The 20,257-nt window shown below is 37.4% G+C and overlaps 1 protein-coding gene across 4 annotated transcripts in view; it reads right to left on the bottom strand.

Moving 5' to 3' along the window:
- PRDM11 (PR/SET domain 11) overlaps nt 1-20,257 on the bottom strand; it is a 78,802-nt gene continuing 58,545 nt past the window's right edge. For 3 of the 4 annotated variants that reach the window (XM_058161714.1, XM_058161713.1, XM_058161715.1), the window contains 2 exons: nt 12,413-13,063; nt 1-11,708 (listed from right to left, as the gene is read on the bottom strand). In XM_058161714.1, coding sequence (XP_058017697.1) covers nt 9,547-11,708; nt 12,413-13,063 — 2,813 coding nt within the window. In that variant the 3' untranslated portion in view covers nt 1-9,546. The remainder of the gene's footprint in view (nt 11,709-12,412; nt 13,064-20,257) is intronic. The other variant, XM_058161716.1, reaches the window with a different exon arrangement.

Genomic DNA, 20,257 nt, shown 5'->3' with positions numbered 1-20,257 from the left:
CAGTGCTCATCTCCATTTCAAGGCCATTGAGCTAGCACTGTCCAAAGACATATCCATGGTCATCTGGCCAGCATGACATTAAGGAGTGCTGATAACTAGAGTGATGTTATTTGATTATATTCTAATTTTATTTTTGTGAATTGCTTGGCTGTCTAGACTTAATTACTGTAACATTTGTAGTCAATCTAATATGAATGGGGTGACAACATATTATTAATTCCAAATATCATTCTTATGCATGATCAATGCAACGACACTGAAAATGCATGGAAGTTTAGTATTTCTGTCAAGGTTTTGGGATGAGATTACTAAACTGTGGTGATGTTAAAACACTTCAGCTGATTCTTGAAGAGAGGGAGTATGTCTAGAAGGTTCTGGGGCTCAAAGCTTTCTCAGAAAGTAGTCAGTATAGTCTTTGTCACTTGTGACATTCTTAGTGAGTGGGTGGACTCTAACACTGTGACACTATTCTTCACTATTGGCAGACACCCAAACAGAATAGTTTTCTTCCTCCCTTCTCCATCCTCAGTCCAGTATGGCAAGTTTGATCTGGTCTTCAAAATCTTAAATGATGTTTATGTTCAATTCCCCCAAAATAAAGAACATTGAAAGCATGAGACAAAAATCACAAATTGCAACAGCTTGAAAAAACATGTTTGACATTTGGCATGGCAAAACTGTGACTAAAAATGGGTACTTCAGAGAACAGAGGAGTAGAACTGAGGTGCCTCTACTGAAACCACAACTGAGAAGCAGTGATTTACAAGGGCAAACAACAGGTAATCCCCATTGATGCTGTCTCTTTCCAATGCACGTTGTTTCCATTTTAATGGAGAATTTAACAAACAAGTTATAAAACAATGACTATTCTGACTAGCTTGCAATAGCAAGAATAACACTATTTTGTTAGCTTTAAAAGACTAACAAAAATTAATATGCAATAAGCTTCAGTCATGTCTTCAGATAAAGGTACACTGACTCACTTTAATAAACTGAAGTGTTTTTAATTAATCATATTACATTACAAGTATAATGTATGACAAAATGAAGGTTCTTGTGTACATACTATTATATATCAACATAGCTCTATTCGTATCCAGTGTCCTAGCCCCTCTCACACAGGTACTATAAAGCATAGTCTGCAAAGTAATAACATTTTTTAAACATTGTCAGAAAAGGTGTGATATTAACATTTTTAATACATACGTAGTAATAGGTTTCTAGATTGTTTCTCCCCCTCCCCTCATTTATACATGTGCATGATCAAACAGTTTGGAATTAAGTCTGTGAGGGGAAGAGGGGCAAAGGCAAATAGGAGGAGGTTTGAGGCACCCCCTTGTATCTGCAAAGTGAGTTGTGTGGGAATGCCTGAGAGAGTTCTGGCAGACTTCCTTGTTGCACTTCCATAATGGATCAATCATTTGGGTGATACACCTCCCTTGAACCAGCTGGGAAGAGGTGCAATGTTGAGAGATTTTGGTGTAGAGTGAGGGTGCTTTGTTGGCAGCACATGGGCTGGAAGAAAGTCCAAAAGCCATGAAAATATACCATAACTATCCATGAGATTCAGTCCTGAGGAAAAGATTTTAGGTAGCCATTCCTGTAGGGGCTTACAGTTCTGAAACTTCTGGAGTTTCAGGTCAGCCAGGTTTGTAACTGAGGTGAGTTTCCAGAGTTGTGTGGCATAGTACAAGAAAGTAACAAAACTTTATCAGCAGATATGTTCAGCACAAGCTCGCTCAACATCAAAGCTGCGTAACGCCAGTGCAAGCAGTCACATGGTGGAGAAAAAATGATTCCCACATTCTCCCTTCCAACCCCTAATAATAATAATACTAATAATGCTACTAATAAAACTTGCATAAGATAATATATAGTGCCAGTATGATTGGAAGTCAAATCTTAAATTTCCCCATTCTTTCAATGTGGCAACTGAGCCTATGAACATCAGTAATGCTTAGGATACCTGCCTTATCAACAGAAATGGATTTTCAGCTGCAAAAATCCAAATGGCTTTGTTCAGGTTTGAGCAAAGAAAAGCGGATATGTAGCTCACAAAGTTCTGAGCATATGTTTCACAAACATCAATGAAGAAAACTGTGGCACACCTTTGCCAACACCCCCCGCCCACCCATATTTCCCATTCATACCAAAAAGAATAGAGTCATATTAACATTATGTTACTGGAGTGGTTCAATCATAATGCCTTAAACCAACATTACTAAATTAATACAGTGTTCAGGATACAGAACTTTCTGTCTGATGACCCATAGCTACTTACCATCCTGAAAACCACTTAAATAATCAGCTGAGTTTGCTCAATAAACATTGAGAAATTAGCTGCTCTTTGAAAAATAACCCAAAAGAATGGAAGTAGGTAGCTAAGGAACAGTAATGCAATTGCCAGTACTGAGAAGGCCTTCAGCGTGACTCCTCAGCTAAATATATTTGCCTATTTTATAGAGCCACGCAAAGCCCCAAAGAGGTTCTTTGCTTCAAAGTTTAAATGAAACACTCTTACAAAGAGAATTGTTCCTCCACTTCTAAGTGCTACCATGCCACTTGGTTCAAGGTGAAACTCTTTCTGTGCTGGTGTACCTTATGTGCAGAAACTAATCTTTTGGAAGCAAAGTGGCTCTTCCTCAATGCACAGTGCCTCATCAATATAACGTGTGCCCATCTCACACACGCTCCCATTCACCCTTCCATTCAAGAGCTTTATTTATCTATTTATTCCCTGCCTTTCTACTTAAGCTTTCCTTTCATTCTATATCCCTTCTCCATACAGTTCTTACCCTTAGCTTGTTCTCGGGTAGCAAATGCTGTGTTCTTGTCCTAAGTTGCCTGAGCATGTACCACTGAAGTCAGTGGAATTTGGCTTGGCATGATAAATCCAAGGATTATATTTCAAATTTAATGAACAATCATGCTTTATTGACCAGGGAGAAATAACCTGAAGTTTGCACTCATTAAGTCAAGGTAAGCAGAGGGGAAAGTGCACAAATCAATCAAATATATATTTGCCAAAGTGAGAATATATGTATGTACACGCTATGTAACAAGGAGAGGTAAGGTTCATTTTCATTCATTATAAGATGGTCCCGATACTGTTATAGGAATTTTAGCATATTATCAACTATGCTAGGAAAAAATTCCCTTTCCTGACCATACTGTAGTGATGCTTTCTAATCAATAGTTATCCCAAGAGAAAGAGCCCCCCTCCCAAAATAAGACTATAAACAAATATAGATATGCTAAGACTGAGAACAGTGATAATCAGTGCTATATTCCTCACATAAATTCAGGACCTCACTTTATGATAGAGCAGTTGCTTCTCTCTCTAAAGTTTGTTTTTATATACTTTCACAAACACAAACTATTCTCATTCATATGCATGCGTGTGCGTATGAATGAGAAAGAATATTTATACAGTGATATATAAGCATGAGGGTTTGTTTCTTACACTGATTGTTACAATGAGTAAGCCTTATAGAGCAGGGGTCTCCAACCTTGGTTCCTTTAAGACTTGTGGACTTCAACTCCCAGAGTACCTCAGCCAGCTTTGCTAGCTGAAGGACTCTGGGAGTTGAAGTCCACAAATCTTAAAGGGACCAGGGTTGGAGACCCGTTAGAGAGTATCATCGTAATCTAGCTAAAGTTTGAAGTTAATTCATTTAATTGATTTCAGTGGGGGGAACTGAATAATTATAAGACTTATTCTTACATTTTCCACTGAGATCAAAACAATGTTAAAGTGCTTGACTATCTGGAGCATGGCCAATGAGTGCAATCTAGGAGGGAAAAGAGTGTGCTGAATTCCCACTCAAAAAAAGAGCATTTTCAAGGCTCAGTCCCACCGATATATCTAGATTGCACCTCACACAAATTGGTAGCGTAGACATATACCAAGTTTCATGCATATACATTTTACTTGCCTGCAAGGGATGATAAGAATTGCATAGATTTTAGTGGAGTGAGAGACAATGGCTATGGAACAGATTGCTAGTGCTTAAGAGGAATTTTATTAAACTGAGGAAGGATACTAACTGAGCCTTTTCACTCTGCTATGCAAGTTTGACAGTAACTTACTAGCAGAAACAGTAGTAGTAGAAATACTGTATAACCTGAAATACTTTGTTATGGGCACATATGTGCTGTGGTCTCAATATATAAATGTTCTTTATAAACCAGTACGAGCAAAAAGTGCAAGGAACAGGCACTTCAGTACAAAAATCAGGGCGGCAGAATCATCTCTCTTTAGAGTACAAGCTCGCATCACCCATGCATGCGTCTTCATTGTGCTTTTGTTAAAATTGGAAGGAAGTTTGTGGCCTGAATTTCATTTTCATAATTACTGCTGTGCTGGGCTTGATGGTCATGGAGATTTTATATATTACCAGCGGGTTGGATTCAGCGTCAAATCAATGTGTGTTTAATATGCTTGTGCCCAATGGAATCACATCTGTAAAAGCCTGAGTTGGCTGATAATTGCAAAATTTGAAACCAGACCCTACTTGTCAAGATAATCACAGGCACTGAATAGATCAAAAATAGTTTCTTCACATACTGATCTTTTTCGCCATATAAGACCTCACAAAATGAAATGAGTGAAAGAGATTATTGGACCTATTTAGACTTCAGAATTAGATCCTTCTGAGCTTGATCCCTTTAGCTCCTCATTACAGGGAGAAAACAAAAAAAAAGTATTTTTAATAACATTAACTATCGTTTTTGTAATCAGTAGGTAAAGCATTATTGTGCTCTTCAGTTGCAATAGACAAGCACCAATATATTAACTGTGGATGCCCTCTAGTGTCCTTTTTTCTCACTTCCATTTATTTCAGCCTCTATTATGGTTTGAGAATGTGACCATGCACATTTGTATAATAACTGAGCATGAATGAAAAGATAATACTGAAAAACCACTTTCCCCCACCTCCCCAATAATTCTAAATAGGATTTCCCCCCTATGAGCTAGGGTTAAAGATAGATTATTACTTCATCATATCATGTTCCACCATACAAATCAATAATCCCTTATATCATCCTTCTTCACCAGAACATTTGCCAAATAATTATACTTTCAATTTTAATATGACAGAAAAGGAATCCTTTATTTTGGTTCATCTATCTTTATACTACTAAATCTTACCTATGATGGCAGTGAAATAGAATTGATTGCAACTGAACCATTATTTTATTTTAGGAAACTCTTTTATCCACTTAATTAGCCAAAATAATTGACAATCATTCACCTGATATCAACAGGCGTATAGGAGTTTAATGATGCTGTCATACTTTGGATTACATTTTAGAAGTAACCCAACATCAGAGAAGAAACACTGCATACAATTTCTCCAAATGCTAAGAACCTGGACTTTGAATATAAGAAAAATAGACAATTCCTGAGCCCAGCTATGGAAACCCTTTTTGTAGCATAAAAAGTATGACCGAAAAGAAAAAAGTAAGACAACCCCATTTTTGACCCCACATTATATTAATTAATACATATGAGCAGGAAGTAACTTTAAAATATTGCAGTGTCAGAAAGCATCTGTAAGATGCAGCCAAAGTCAAGCATCATTTATTTTAAAAGACAGAATTAAGTGCATGATTATCTTTTTTTATTGGAGCCAAGAAGAGATCATTTTAAAATGCTGTTTGCATCATATTCTGATTTAGTTACAGCACAGCCTAAATTTTAAATTTAAATTTCTATGGTTTTTAGCAAGGGAAGATTTTTTTTAAAAAGCACACATAAATGTTTTTTTTTATTCTTAGCACTCTGAGACAGTATTTCAAACCCTCATTTTACTGTCCATTTAGACACAGAACCTTCTCTACATAGTCTAGAGATAATTGAATTTTGCACAATTCAATTTTTTGATAACTGAATTGTGAAAAAAAAATCAGAACACAAGCATGGGTATCTTCACTTTCCTGATTAATGAGGCAAGATAAGTAACAATTACAGTGCAGAAGGGAAATTATCCCAAAGAACCCATGGATATTACAAAAGTAGACTGCCTTTCATAGAGGAAATTTTGAAGCACCTTATTTTAGAAAAATGTTCTTGGTTCAGGATGACTACCTTAGAAGACAGGAAGCTTAATGTTTAAAAGACTGTATTATACTTTCTGCGTTGAAATTTTCTGCATCTAATGTAAATCATAGGTTGGATTTACTATATTTAATATATTCATGCTGTTATAACACAGGCACACAAAGGGAAGAAGTGCTGCAAAGCACAAATTCTCTTCTAAATCCTGGAAATTATCAACATAGTTCACTTGCTTGAAAGGTTATCTTATACGAATTCTTTCAAAAATCAGCATCAAAAGATTCTTTAATCAAGAGAATGGGGTAAATGGGCCAGAGGCTAAAACTTTTGACAACAGGAAAAGTAAAAATCAAGACAATCAAGAGGCGTCTTGTTTCAATAAGCAGCAATTGGAGTAAATATAATTGAAGATACCAGGGTGAATATCTTTGGAGATTCTCATTCATCCAAGTCACGGTTGTTCCAAAAGTGCTTTTTCAAGAGACAACTGGACTTCCTTACTTTTCTCCTTGAAAATATTTCACTTCTCATCCAAGAAGTGGCCTCTGGTGGCTCAACAGACTAATGCAGTCTGTTATTAACAGCAGCTGCTTGCAATTACTGCAGGTTCAAGTCCCACCAGGCCCAAGGTTGACTCAGCCTTCCATCCTTTATAAGGTAGGTAAAATGAGGACCCAGATTGTTGGGGGCAATAAGTTGACTTTGTATATAATATACAAATGGATGAAGACTATTGCTTAACATAGTGTAAGCCGCCCTGAGTCTTCGGAGAAGGGCGGGATATAAATGCAAATAAAAAAAAAAGTGAAACATTTTCAATTAAAAAACTAAGAAAGTCCAAATACCTTTTGGAAAGCATCTTTGGGACAATCAGGGTGAATTGTTTTCTTAATGTTATGAAGCATGGTCTACAAGGCTTTTCTCTTATACATATAAGCGCTTTTGGTCATAGTAATGCTTTCTGAACCGCAAGAGTTGCCCCAATGTTTAGAAAAATTATATCTATTGTTGTAGCTCCATTGATATGCCTAATGTTTATAAATACAATCAAATGGTCAAAGCCCCATGGCTTTGATATTTCATCATTTTATCAATTTCAGTATTTGTTATCACCCAATACATAACATTGGAGAAAGGGAACTGCTGAAGTCCAATATAAAATGTCATCTGCAAAGTTACCAATGATTGAGGGCAAATTTATGTGCTCCACTGTTATGCAGAAAGAAAGAGGGCATAGAATGAGAAGGCAGAGCATGAGCCTTCGGCAGTGGCAGTGACTAAGGTTAGAAATCCATCTGTTCAACTCTATGCCTTTTCCTGTCTGTGATTGAGTCAATAGTTGTTCACTTCCTGTTTCTTCCTCCCAGACTGAGGTTGGTAACCATCTTAGCAAAGGGGCAACTTTTTTGCAATTAGATTGGACAAAGGATTGTTCCATTCCAAACCCCAATCTCTACTTCCCATCCCGCTCCTCCTTTATCTCCTTATTTATTTTTTAAAAAGTCTTCTTATACTAATCTTGTGCATTGTTATAAAGACCTCAGATATTTTTCCCTTTCTGCCCAGGAATGGCCTGGACAAGTTTTCCTGAAAACTCCAGCTGATTTGCAAATCCTAGGAGGTGGCGTGGAGGCATGGTGCCCTCTTCTTTGATAGTCTATGTCAACATTATTATTATTTTTTTAAAAAAAGCTTAAAATCTTGCACATAACGATAACATACTTATAAAAACTAAGCCAGGATGATTACTGGAACAATGAGTATCAAAAGACAAAATTAAAATTGAAGAAACAAAAATGATACTGGAAAAGATGCCGGTGTAGATATATCCTGAGAGAGACTGTTTTAACCACATGCTACATTATCACTGAAAACATATTGTTTAAAAATAACGCAATATATTGTTATATAAATGAAAAACTACCTACTTAGCAGCAACGATTCCAGAGAAATTTAGCACCAAGACTAACCGGAAGAAGATGGAGAAAATGGGAATGGAGGGAAGGAAAATGGATAGGTTCAGTGTAACTGACATCATTTTACTGTATTTAAAAGGAAAAAAATGCAAACTGGCATGAGTTTAGTCCCTCTGGAAACATGCTACCCTAGTAGATCCTGCAGCCAAAATTATATTTTTACTTCTGTGATCATCTAATACAGTCAAAACTTCCCAACACTGCTTTATGATATATCAGAAGGGTATGGCACAAACAGATGTGGAGGCTCTCTGTTTATTTAGACTTGTTTATCCTAAACAAACCTTTTTTATTAAGCTAAAAAAAGTTCTTCAGAATGCATGTATTATTTTAGCTTCAAATCTCATAGTCCACATGTCTATTACACGATGCGCTCTTTGAAAGAAGTTCACAGGTATATGCACAATACTCTGTTTTTCTTTTAGCCACACAATGGAACTTTAAATGTTAGTAAAAGAAGGATATGTGAACCAGGAAAAGGACTTTGATAATTGTTAAGCAATAAAGATGAATTTTGCATTGACATATCCTGCACATAAAGTTAGCAGGTATTTCTTTCACTTATTAAAAACAAACGAACAAACAAACAGAAAACACAATCAATTTATGATTATAAAGACCAAGTATAAATAACATAAAATTAGCATATGTGTATTTTTAAGCCCTGGAGTCTATATCCTCTTAAAGAATTTGACTCATTGGCTATCTAGCTTTCCACAGCAGCCTGGGTTTTCAGTAAAGAGTTTTAATTAATTTCCTTATTCCCGCTATATAAAAATATAAATGCAAAAACACCCCACCCACCCCATTTCCCTAATCTGAATTATGCTATTTTCACAGGAACATGCTATCAATATTGTAAGAAGATATATGAACTTGTTAGTAGAGTTTTCACAGGACGTTTGCCTAACACCGGAATTGCCGACTGATGTTATCATGCTAAGAAAAATTATTCTGGCTAATTGACACTAGCATGAAAATTAACCAGATTACCAGAGGGATCCAGTCTAACCTATATGATCTTGAGAAGCTAGAAACAAATTCCATGATCTATGTGCACAGGGCTCAGAAATCCCAATGATGATAAGCAAAGGGCTAAATGGCTCAATTGCTGACTGACAATAGGAAAATATCAGAGAGGTAAAAAAACAGACATTAGACATAAAAGCATAGAGAGACGTAGGATGACATTGGCCTGCCATGTCTAGCTTATAAATTGAGTCAGGTTGATAATGCAGACTATGGCCCCAGTACGTGTTTCTGAAAAATGAAAGGTTGCCACCTACATTGCAGCTGCCACAGTTGAAGATGTCAGTACATAGTAAATGTTGCTGTGTTCCTCTTAGCTTCCATCAGATCAGCTTACATTTTCAGTGTGAATTTACGTCATACAGGTGCATCTGTGTGTGTGCGTATGTGTTTGTGTGGGAGTGTATGTGTAATATACCAAAGCTTAGAATATTGATTAAAAAAAAAATCACCAGTTCTCTAAACAAGAGGCATTCCTTGTTAAATATCAGGATAAAATTCTGATCCATGGTCCATGCTTTGCAGCACAGGTTTCTGATCCAGGGTGGACATCCTGCTTAACATTTCTGCAGACAGTGCATAACTATTGCTAGACTTCTCCTCAAACCAACTGTCTAGTGCCCGTTTGGCTTCAAAATTGGCAATAGGTGGTCCATTTACAGCAATTGTCAAAAGATCGCTGAGTTGTTCCAGAGTAAGTCGGGAACGATTGTTTTTGCGCACTCTCTGAAGAGCATTTCTTCCCTTTTCGCAGCATGCTGTGGAAGTGGGAAGGACTTTGAGGATCTGGATTATTTTATTTAAAAGAGGAAATCTCTGTCTGTATTTACAAATATGACTGATTAAATCTTTAAAGCCATTTTTGGTATAATAATCCACCTTGAGTTCTCGCCATTCCATGAGCAAACTCCCTCTGGTATCTATGCCTTCTCTGCTGATTTCTGTGCAAAAAGAAGGCACTGCCTCCAGATGTTCAAATATTTGCATCATGTCTTCCCTGCCATAGCTCATAAGCTCTTCTGCACTTCTGGGCCAAGCTGCAAGATCAAAAACCTGGCATGCTTTCACAAATGCTCGACTGCGAGGTTCAAATCTTTGAGCCAGAATCACTTGGGTCTTCTGGCATATTTTTTCTCGAATTGACTGGAATTTGGCTTCAGCCACCCGTAGGTTTTTCACAGCAACACCATTAAAGCTTTCACGGAAATTCTCCTCAAATTCCTGTAGATATTCCCCAGGAGAGTCCACCAGTCTGCTAATTTCTTGGATGGCCTCCTCTATTTTATCATCTACTTGGGATATAAGGAGGTATTCACCTTGAAAAATGAAGGCAAGTCGTGAAAGGACTGCAATGACATCAAGCAAAAAATATATCAACTTAATGGATTGATAGTCCATAAGGAATTGCAAAAGAGCCAAGGCAATAGCAGAAGCATCTGCTCTTTGTGTTTGGCCACTGACATCTTTCAGATGAGCCACTACTTCCAGGTAGTCCTTGATGAGAGCATTGAGGACATTTTGTTCCCCAATGATCCATTTGATTGCGCGAATATCTCCCAAGAACTCAGTCTCTTCACAGAGAGTAGCAGCAGTGACCCTTAGCTCACACATCAGCCTGGGAGAGTAACGGTAAAAGCTGAGTAACTGCTTCAGGTTGTTCTCTAGTTCCTCAAGGCAGGGTAGTTCTTTCCCACTAATTGCATCCAATATTTCCAAGTGTGGCTTGTGTACCATTAGAGGTAAGCAGAGCAACCAAGGCAGAGTTTTCCTGATTGTCATGTATATGTTTGCTCTTAGACTGGCAGTAATGTTAGCACCATCTATCCCCAAACCAACACTTGGCTTTTCATCTTGCAGCCTCATTCCCAGAGATGAAAAAGCCCGATCTAACGCTTGAACATAACTATCCGTTGTAGAAAATCCCAGTTCTTGGAGAGAAAGGAATTCAGTGGCAGGAGGTCCGTCACTGCTGACGTACTGTACATAAACTGCAACGGTGTCAGCAAGTAAATCATCACTCTGCCCATCTAAAATGATGCTGAGGAAAGGAGATTGCCTCACCCGTTCAATGAGATCTTCTCTAAGAGCTCTAGCAATATGATGGATTAAGATTTGACAGTCTCCCTCATTCATATACTGATCCACCACTTTGAGTTCGCACTTTCTCAGTAGTTCTGCAAGAGGTCTAAAGTCACAATATGGCCGGCCTTCCATAGCTAAATGATAGGCTGTATTAAACAATAAAGTCATATTTCGACACATCTCTTCTGTCTTTTCTGGGTGCATCCTGAGCCGGTAGAGCTGCAGGCACTTCTTGTGGAGATTACTCTGGCTATGAAGTTTTATAGTGTGGATCTTGAATTGCTTTGAGCCAATGATGAAGGCTGAAGTTCGAGAAGACTGCACTGTATACTGCCGACAGACATGACACCACATTTCATTCAACGTAGGAGAGTACCGCAGAAACCAGAACTTTTTTAGCCACTCTTGCTTGAAGCGCCGGATCCTTCTGGTGACAGCAGACATCTTGGAAGGCTCATCTGTGGCTGTTATTATGTCATTTGAAACAGATTCATCTGCTGAATCTACTTCCTGATCATCATCTTCCATTATGGTAGGAACAGACATGATGCTTTCTGAAGCTGCCAAACAAGCAAACAAAAAAAGAATTACAGACAATTTAAGACAAAGTTCTAGAAAACAACATAAAACAGTAAGGTAATCGTACAACACTTGTCCATATCTACAGATGTCCCTTGTTTTCAACAAAAATGAACATGTTATTTGGGGTAAGGTTGAATTATAAATGTTTCGAAACCAGTACTTTTTAAAAAGTCCTAATTTCCTTAAGTCTAAGCAATTGTAAAAAGTAACCTCAGCAGTATTCTAGCTACTACCATATTATAACAAGAACTATAGAGGTGTCGTGGAAGGAAATGAAATAATTCTTCAAAAACAAACACAAGTCAACAAAGTTAAGAGTAAGTTCCTACATAAAATGTAAATTTTGCTTTATATGTTTCACGTACATATGAACCAGTATATTTCACATTGCACACAGGAAACCAAACATACTTCCTAAACTGCATTCAAAATGACAGCCTATGATTCTTTCTCCAGTAATGTATGAAAAATATAGCAAACCAATTTGCTGCAATGTTTTTATTGAAAATGAACATATTACAGTAAAAAAGAAAGATAATTTATAATTACAAATTATAATTATAATACCCCAAACTGCTCAGAGAATTAAGTCTGTGCTTCTTAAGACCCAACCATGAGACCTCAGAAATGTAACGTCCCCTAGTATAATGTTTAAGGAGCATTTTTACTTTATGTAACTTACCAGTGGGATATGAAAATGCTTGATACTCAGGTACCTGAGGAGGTAGTAGAGATGGCTCAGCTAACTTGCCAGATCTTAGCAGATTTAGCTCAGCCTGCAATTCCCGAATCTTTTTTTTCAGCCGTATGCAGTTGGGACACAAGGAAGTTGTTGGGAGTTCGAGAGCATCATCTTGACTTGACACCAGAGACAGATCAGTGGGGCTATTCACTTTAAATGACAAAGGTTCTTCACCTTCCTCTTCCAGCAAGCCAATTTCTTTGGATGTGGTAAAGTGAGAACCGTGAGGGACCTTCCACTCACTCTCATTTCTGTGTCTACTGTGATTAGAAGAACTATCTTGAACACTAGTCCCACAAGTTTCTGAGACATCTTGAATTTGGAATCTCAAGGATTTTCGAGTGGAAGGGGTAGAATTTTTGGTGAACTTATGATCTTCTACCTTAGTTGATTCCAGAGAAGCCTCTAGGACATCTTTGAAGATGAGGTCTATTTTCTTTTTCTTGGTTTGGGGTTGAGATATCCCTTCTTCAAAGCTACGTTTGTAGGAACTTTTCCCTGGTTTTGATGTAGTGAGCTCAAGAGGGTAGATCACATCTTCTTGGCTTTCTATAATTCTTTCTGTCTTTTCTCTTAGTAATCTTCTGTCCCCTAAAAAAGAAATCAGGAGATGATTATTCATGGGAACACTACAACATTCCTGACACAAAAGCTAAAGCAAAAAAGTAGGACAAATGTTTCACATGTTGCATAACCAATAAATACATTTACTGGAATAAATGCTTAGGCACCCTAATGATGGATAATATTGAAAATCTAACAATATCTAGGTAATATTCAGAGGTTTGCTTCAATACACTTCAAAGAATAGGTAGTTAATCTAAAGTAACAGGTAGCTAACCTGTAATTGGAATTAAAATAAAATATGTAGTGATAACTTTGACTTGGTAAAAGGCATCATGTCAATACTATGAAGTTTCCATGTTAAACCAGTAAACTTGATAGACCTTTCCATTCTATAATAGAGTGACACGAGACATGAGAATACACAGGAATTACAATCTCATTTCCCATATCGATAACCTACACAGTTAATTAGAACCAGGCCAGTGATATCCAAGACTGAGATCTATAGCTTGTTGTAAGACATTGCTAAATGTGTGGACTTAAGCAAAATTTACCGAAAGTAGAGATTTTAGCAGATTAGCAATTATTTAGAAAAAATAGCTAAATATCCTTACCTGGAAATTCAGAAGATGATCGATTTGATTCTATCTTTCTTCTGTCTTGTAAATAATTCCAAGCATCAACACTTGGTTGTTTTCCAAACAATGCGCTGCTTAATGTTGTTATATTACATTTAAGAAACATACTTTGTTTATGTAACAGCTTTAGTATAAATGTGGTTCATCAAATCCTAGCACCATAGACCTCAGCAACTGCAATAGTTTCATCTACTTGTGACGCTAGAGGAAAACTGCTATGTAAGTATTGCAACTCCAGGTTTTGTGATGCTGCATTGGAACTTCTAACCAATACCAATTTGTTGTAAGCATATATCAATTTGCACAGGACTTATTTTGAGTCAGAAATTTTAAAAAAATCATACATACAATATGCAAGATTTCAGTCAATTCCATATCCTACTTAGTTTTCAAAGTGTGACACTAACTGGTGGATTAGTTAGGATGTAGCAAATGTTTAAGTGACACATTTCTATCTGAATATGTATTTGAGGCTCGACAGAGTAATTCGTATTTTTTTTTTAAAAATCTATTCCATCTTAACCATGGATAATAATATTTGGAATTAAAAACTGTTGTGTCCATAAAAAAACAGTGACCTTAATATTACACCTGGTACAAGTATGTAAGATGCAGCATTTGTGATGAAATCATCTCATATACACTGCCATTTTGTTCCATTTGTAGAAGGCAAACATGGAGTTTTTAAAACTAGCATGCTTCCAACACGGTGGATGTAAAAATAGGGTTGAAAGCCCTGCTTTTAGGCTTAGGGAACATGTTAAGATTTCTAGCAGCTATGATGGTGCTGATGATGGCATGTAGCCGGAGGCTACAAAAACTAATTAAATCAAGGAAGTTGACTAAATTATGTTAATAAGCTTAGTTTGCTGGAATCACCTGAGAGTTTCTTCAAAATAGCAAAGCTTATTAATGGATTACTGTTTTCAAGATGATGTCAAACAGAGCAAAGGATGTAGTATGGACTTGAAATAGGAGAAATAGAAATATGAATATATTTGGAGTTTTGGATACAGTTTTGGTATGTATGAGGGAAGGATCAGTCTGGAAGATTGGGGAAGTTTTAAGGGCCCTGATGCAGAAAGATTCACCAAGCTTCTAGAAGTAGCTGTTTGGTTTGTGGGTGGTTAGGAGATCTGGTAGATGAAAGGAGTAAGCAGATTTGGATTGGAGTCAAAAAGCATCAGTGACACCCATCACGAGGCTTTCTGGGCTTCTGGATCTGTCAGGATGGTAGTTGAGTCCCTCCCTCCCACTAACTATGAGGGGTTTATATGGAGTTCAGCTGTAGGTTTTCCTCAGGAAATCATGGAACCTACATGGATTAGTCCTTGTATTTACTTCAGAATCTCTATAATATGATTTTGTTATAAAAGCTATTACCATCAGCTTTTTGCCATGGTTAGATCATTTCCAGGTCCAGATGTAACTGATGGCTGTGTGATTGCCATAAGGCTGAATCTATTCAGATGGCCCACCCCAGTACCATATGGATCTGGATTTCTCATGGATGCTTGGAATTTCCTTGACAATCTAACAGGTGAATCAGTCAAAGGCCTGGTTTGCTGTTAGCAACAAGCCCTCAAAAAAAATTATGAATCATCCTGAGCAACCTGTCTCTGTCAACCAATTCCAGCTGACCCCTTGGCTTTCTCAGAGCCCCCAGAAATGTGACAAATTAGCACATAATTTTGTCAGTAAAGTTTATCAAAGTTGTTCTATTCTGAGCAGAGCGTAGAGTGTTGACTAAAACATAATGTCATGCTTTGAGGTTTTCTTTTAGCTTGTGACTTCTGAGGAAGTACACTGAATGCTCTCTAAGAAATCCTCTGCTGTCATGTGAGCTGGATCCTTGCCTCTCCTGGGTCCTTGACAGAATAATTACTTGGATCTGGGAGAAGTTGTTGAAGTCTCATTGCAGATAAGGACATTTGTAATCACCTTAAAGGAAAATTACTGTTTGTCCATTGGGATTCTCTGGTGGCTCCAGTGGTATTTCTGAGTTAGAAAGCACTGTTCCTGAAGAAGCATATCCAAAGCTTGGAGGTCCTCTTGGATTTGTGGTCCTGCTAGAACAATAGGAAGAAGCTGTAGTCAGGAGGTCCTTTATCAGCTTCAGTTGGGACATTAGTTGTATCCTATCTGGGGCAACCTTACTATACTGACTCGTGTCTTCATTACCATTCACTTGAACTACTGCAAAATACTCTCTGTGGAGCTTCCATTGAAGACAAATTAGAAACTTCAGCTGGCTGAAAACTCAGTGGCCTGTGTGATATTCATCTGCCCTCTGGTGCCTTTTGGGCACCAGGGACTGATTCCATGGAGAGAGGTTTTTCTATGGACCGGAGGGGGTGTGGTTTCACGTGATGCCTGCATCTTGAAGATGGGGCTTTGCTTGTTTACGTGGCCTGGTTTCTGGCATGTTGTGGATCCTGTCGGTCCATTGACCGGGGATTGGAGACTCCTGCTCTAGCTAATTGGAATTCTACTTCTGCTAATAGTTCAGCTATTCCTGATGCTTGGTAGAAGTGATGGAATTCCATCCAATTATTTGTTTTATTTATTTTTACAGTTTTGTCTAGTCTGTGCATAGGGTTCTGCGTTAGATGATACAATCACCCTTTGTAGTCATTATTATCTTGCTTGGTACTTATAATCAGTAGAGAAAAAAAATCATGCCTTTTCTATAGTCCCAAAGATACTTTTTCAAAAGGCAGCTGGGCTTTCTTTGTTTTTCCTTGAAGACTCACTTCTCATCCAAGAACCTTCAGTTCTGAACTGAAGAAGCTTCCTGGATGAGAAGTGAAGCATCTTCAGGTATTTTTTTTAATAGATTTAGATTAAAAACAATATGTCTGGCATACCACGGGATGTGTGGGTGACACTCTTCTTGATCATTTTCAAATTTCTGTAAATACCTGGATGCTATTGTATGCTATAGTACAAAGCCTACTATCACACATTTTATGCAGCTGTTTTAGTTAACCATAATTTTTAAAGAAGGCTTTCTTTTAAAATATTTTAAATTAATAGGTATAATACATACTTTTGTGGTAGATTAAAAGGAACATATCTGAGAGATCTCATATGAAACATTTTTCAAGGATTTTGACTAAGATGGAGATTTATCACTGAGAATGAAGTTCTTACGTGAATGATTAATTCAGAATTAGGGACAATATATACAAGAAGGCAGGATTACCAGACCTGGGCTACAAAAATCTGGAGGACCAGGATGGCAACAAAACTTTAACCTTTTACTATAATCTGGTGGTAATCCTGGCTTTGCAGAATTGGGGTTTCTACAAGAAGATTTGGAGTTTGCATAATGTGGGCTCTCTCCTACCATATCTCAAGTAGTATAGGAACCTTTCTCTATAAGTTCCCTCCAAATCTTCTCTTAAACACCTGGTTTGTTTATTTGTTTATTTAAATTTAACTGACAGCCAATTCACAATGACTTTGGATAGCTTTCAGTAAAAAAAATAAAAGCAGAAACAATAAATGTATTTAGTTGCCAACTGCAGTATAAATATTCAAGGTGTTTTCCTTTACAGGAGTTTTTTCTGTCATGAATAGACTGCCATCAACTGATCTAATTTATTTCCCTGCAGTAAAACAGGAACTTTCTCTTCCTTTTATGGTTTAATATCAGGTTTAATTTATACGATTTATATACCAGATCTTAATGTATACTTGTGAACAATAACTGCGTACAATTCAATTCAACATACAAGAGGAAAGAAAAGAGCTTTAATATCATAATTCGTATAAAACCAGGAGAGCAAATCATGTTTAACCACAAAATATAACTTAACATTTCTACCTAATAGAACCTCTCCTAGAGCAATTCCTTTCATATCTTTCTCACAGCAAAACATTAAACTCTGAATCAAGGGGATTTTTCTCTTTACATAAAGACATATCACCAACTAACTTCAATAACTAACGTCTTATTGCCAAGTCCCAAATATCAAATGTGTCTCCTCAGAATTTTCCTTTCCTAGCAAGGGGAGAGGAATTTTAATTTGTTAGGAGCCTTCATCCAGTTACAATATCAACAATATTTATCACACAAAAGTATTCTTGAAATGTATGTACAAAAGTATGTATGGATGATAGATTACTGGGCATGTATAAGTGTTTAGATCTCATTGATCAAGTTCATCTCTAAATTTTCAGTTTCTGGGTTTTCTGTGACACTGATTCCAGGATTAGGCAAAAATAGAAGATTCAAAATCCACTTCCACATTCAAGATACACAGACTATTTTAAGCATTAGCCATGTTCCCATCTCAAACTCTCCAATTCCAGATGAACAACATCCATAAAATAGTGCCTGGACAAATACATTATCCAATAGTGCCAGAACGAGTCTACAAGGGTGGTTTCTTCCCTGAGATTTCAGGAGATGATAGGACAGAGCTAGCTGCATCCTTCTCAAGGCAGGGATAGTACTATTTTTGCAGCTAGGGACTGCATATTTATTATGATTTGTTTAGGCTCCAGGGGAGTCTAGAAGGCTGTGTATGGATGTATGGCAGGGGTGAAATCTACTTACCTTCCTTACTGGTCCAGAAGTGCATATGCTGTGCGCGTCACATGCATGCACAGACCTTCTGTGCATGCACAAAACCTTCTGCGCATGCACAGAAGGTAAAAAACACATTACTTCCTGGATCCGGGAGCATTTCACCCCTATGTATGGGTGTTATGTGTAGTGTATGTTTTAAAAGGAAAAATTACAAAACTGAAGATCAACAATTTGTGCCAAATCTCAGTAGTATGGTCCTTGGTAATTCCATATGGGGAATACATAATAGATCTGAAGAGGTCAGCTGCATTTCTCACAGCATTACTCACTACTATCTTAACATTCAGATATGTCTTTTTAAACAACATCTTCAATTGACTAATTATTACTCTATATAAGACCTGTGATGGTTGCAGTGGTTAGAATGAAGTACTGCAGACTACTTCTGCTGATCATCAGCTGCCGGCAGTTTGGCAGTTTGGATCTCATCGGCTCAAGGTTGACTCAGCCTTCCATCCTTCCGAGCTGGGTAAAATGAGGACCCAGACTGTTGGGGACAATATGCTGACTCTATAAACCACTTATAGAGGGCTGTGAAACATTGTGAAGCGGTATGTAAGTCTAAGTGCTATTGCTATTGCTGTATTATATAGAATTTGCTTCCACTGACCTGGTATATTTTCATAAGCCAATTCAAGAACAGTTAGCCATAACTTTAATTGTTTCACAATCTTAATCCTGAACTGGAGAGAAGCAGAAGAAAGAACTTTCCTTCCAGCAAATTTTCTGCATCTGGCTTTTTTCTGTTTAAGGATTTCCTTATAATACATACATGCATGCATGCATCCATCCATCCATGCATACACACACACACACGTATGTGAATAAAACAGAGAGTATGAATGTATTCGGAAATATAATTTCTTTTACCAAGTCAAAGCATAAGGCAAAAATACTAGATATTGTTGGTATTGGAAAAGTGAAATAAACTGTATTTCCTAAGTCATGTTCAGTTGTGGTTTTGCTGCAAATATAAACACTACAACTTTGCATAGATGAGCCAAATATTTGGATATTTTTTTTAAAATCAGTTTACTAGCAGGACTGGCTATGGGATGTGTTTAATGGCTGCTCTTTTATCTAAAGAGGTACACTTGGAATTTATTAGAAGTTCTGACTCTTGATATAACACTAGGTCACAATTTAAAAGGAAAGCTCTTCCATTGCAAAATAATACATTCAGCCAAAGAGGCTCCACAGACCATTAGATATTTCATATGTGACAATAAAACACTGTAATAATAAAACATCTTTGAAAAGATAATTCAAATATAGTATTTATTGCTAGCATAGCCTGAACTATGTTTGTAAAGTATGGATAAAGCATTAAACAGGCAGAATTTCTTCACAAATCAAGCATCTGATCTTTCCACTAATCTAATCAAAATGGCTGTAGAAGGCACTAACCAGTAATCAGAGGAGAGAAAAAATGATCACAGTAGCTTCATACTGAAGCTTCATACTTCAGTACCTTGGATCCAGCCTACTATAATAGACACATGCTTCTTTGGATCTGGTGCTTAGTGCCTATTCGTGTTGCTATGAATAGTGCCTCATTGATGTCTTTTAATCCAATTCTTTCCAGACACTGGTAGGATTTCCCAATGTCTGCTACCTCAGTTATCTGACAATGTTACATCCCATGCAGGTTCTTGTCTTGGCACTGTTTGATCTTCCTCCCATGTCTGCTGCTGCTTCAGACATTCTCTAAGCAGCACATCTTTGATTGCCATTTTACTGATACACTCCTGGATGTTCTGGTTTTCATCCAGGACAGTGGTTTTGACACTCACCAGATGCCATCTGCCTTTCTTTTGGCTGGTGTACAATTTCTGGAATTTGGGGTGGAAACCTCTATACATTGTGAAGAGCTTCTGGGTCTTCACATCAGCAGCTTCCCTGTCCAGCTTTGACCAGCAGGGAAGACTGGCAGGGAATACATGCTAATGACATGGATTTTGTTCTTTCCACTGAGCTGACTTA

This window comes from Ahaetulla prasina, chromosome 1, assembly GCF_028640845.1.
Source record: "Ahaetulla prasina isolate Xishuangbanna chromosome 1, ASM2864084v1, whole genome shotgun sequence".
Lineage (NCBI taxonomy): Eukaryota > Metazoa > Chordata > Lepidosauria > Squamata > Colubridae > Ahaetulla > Ahaetulla prasina.
Note: the sequence above shows the minus strand (reverse complement) of the source record. Positions and strands in the feature narration are given on the sequence as shown.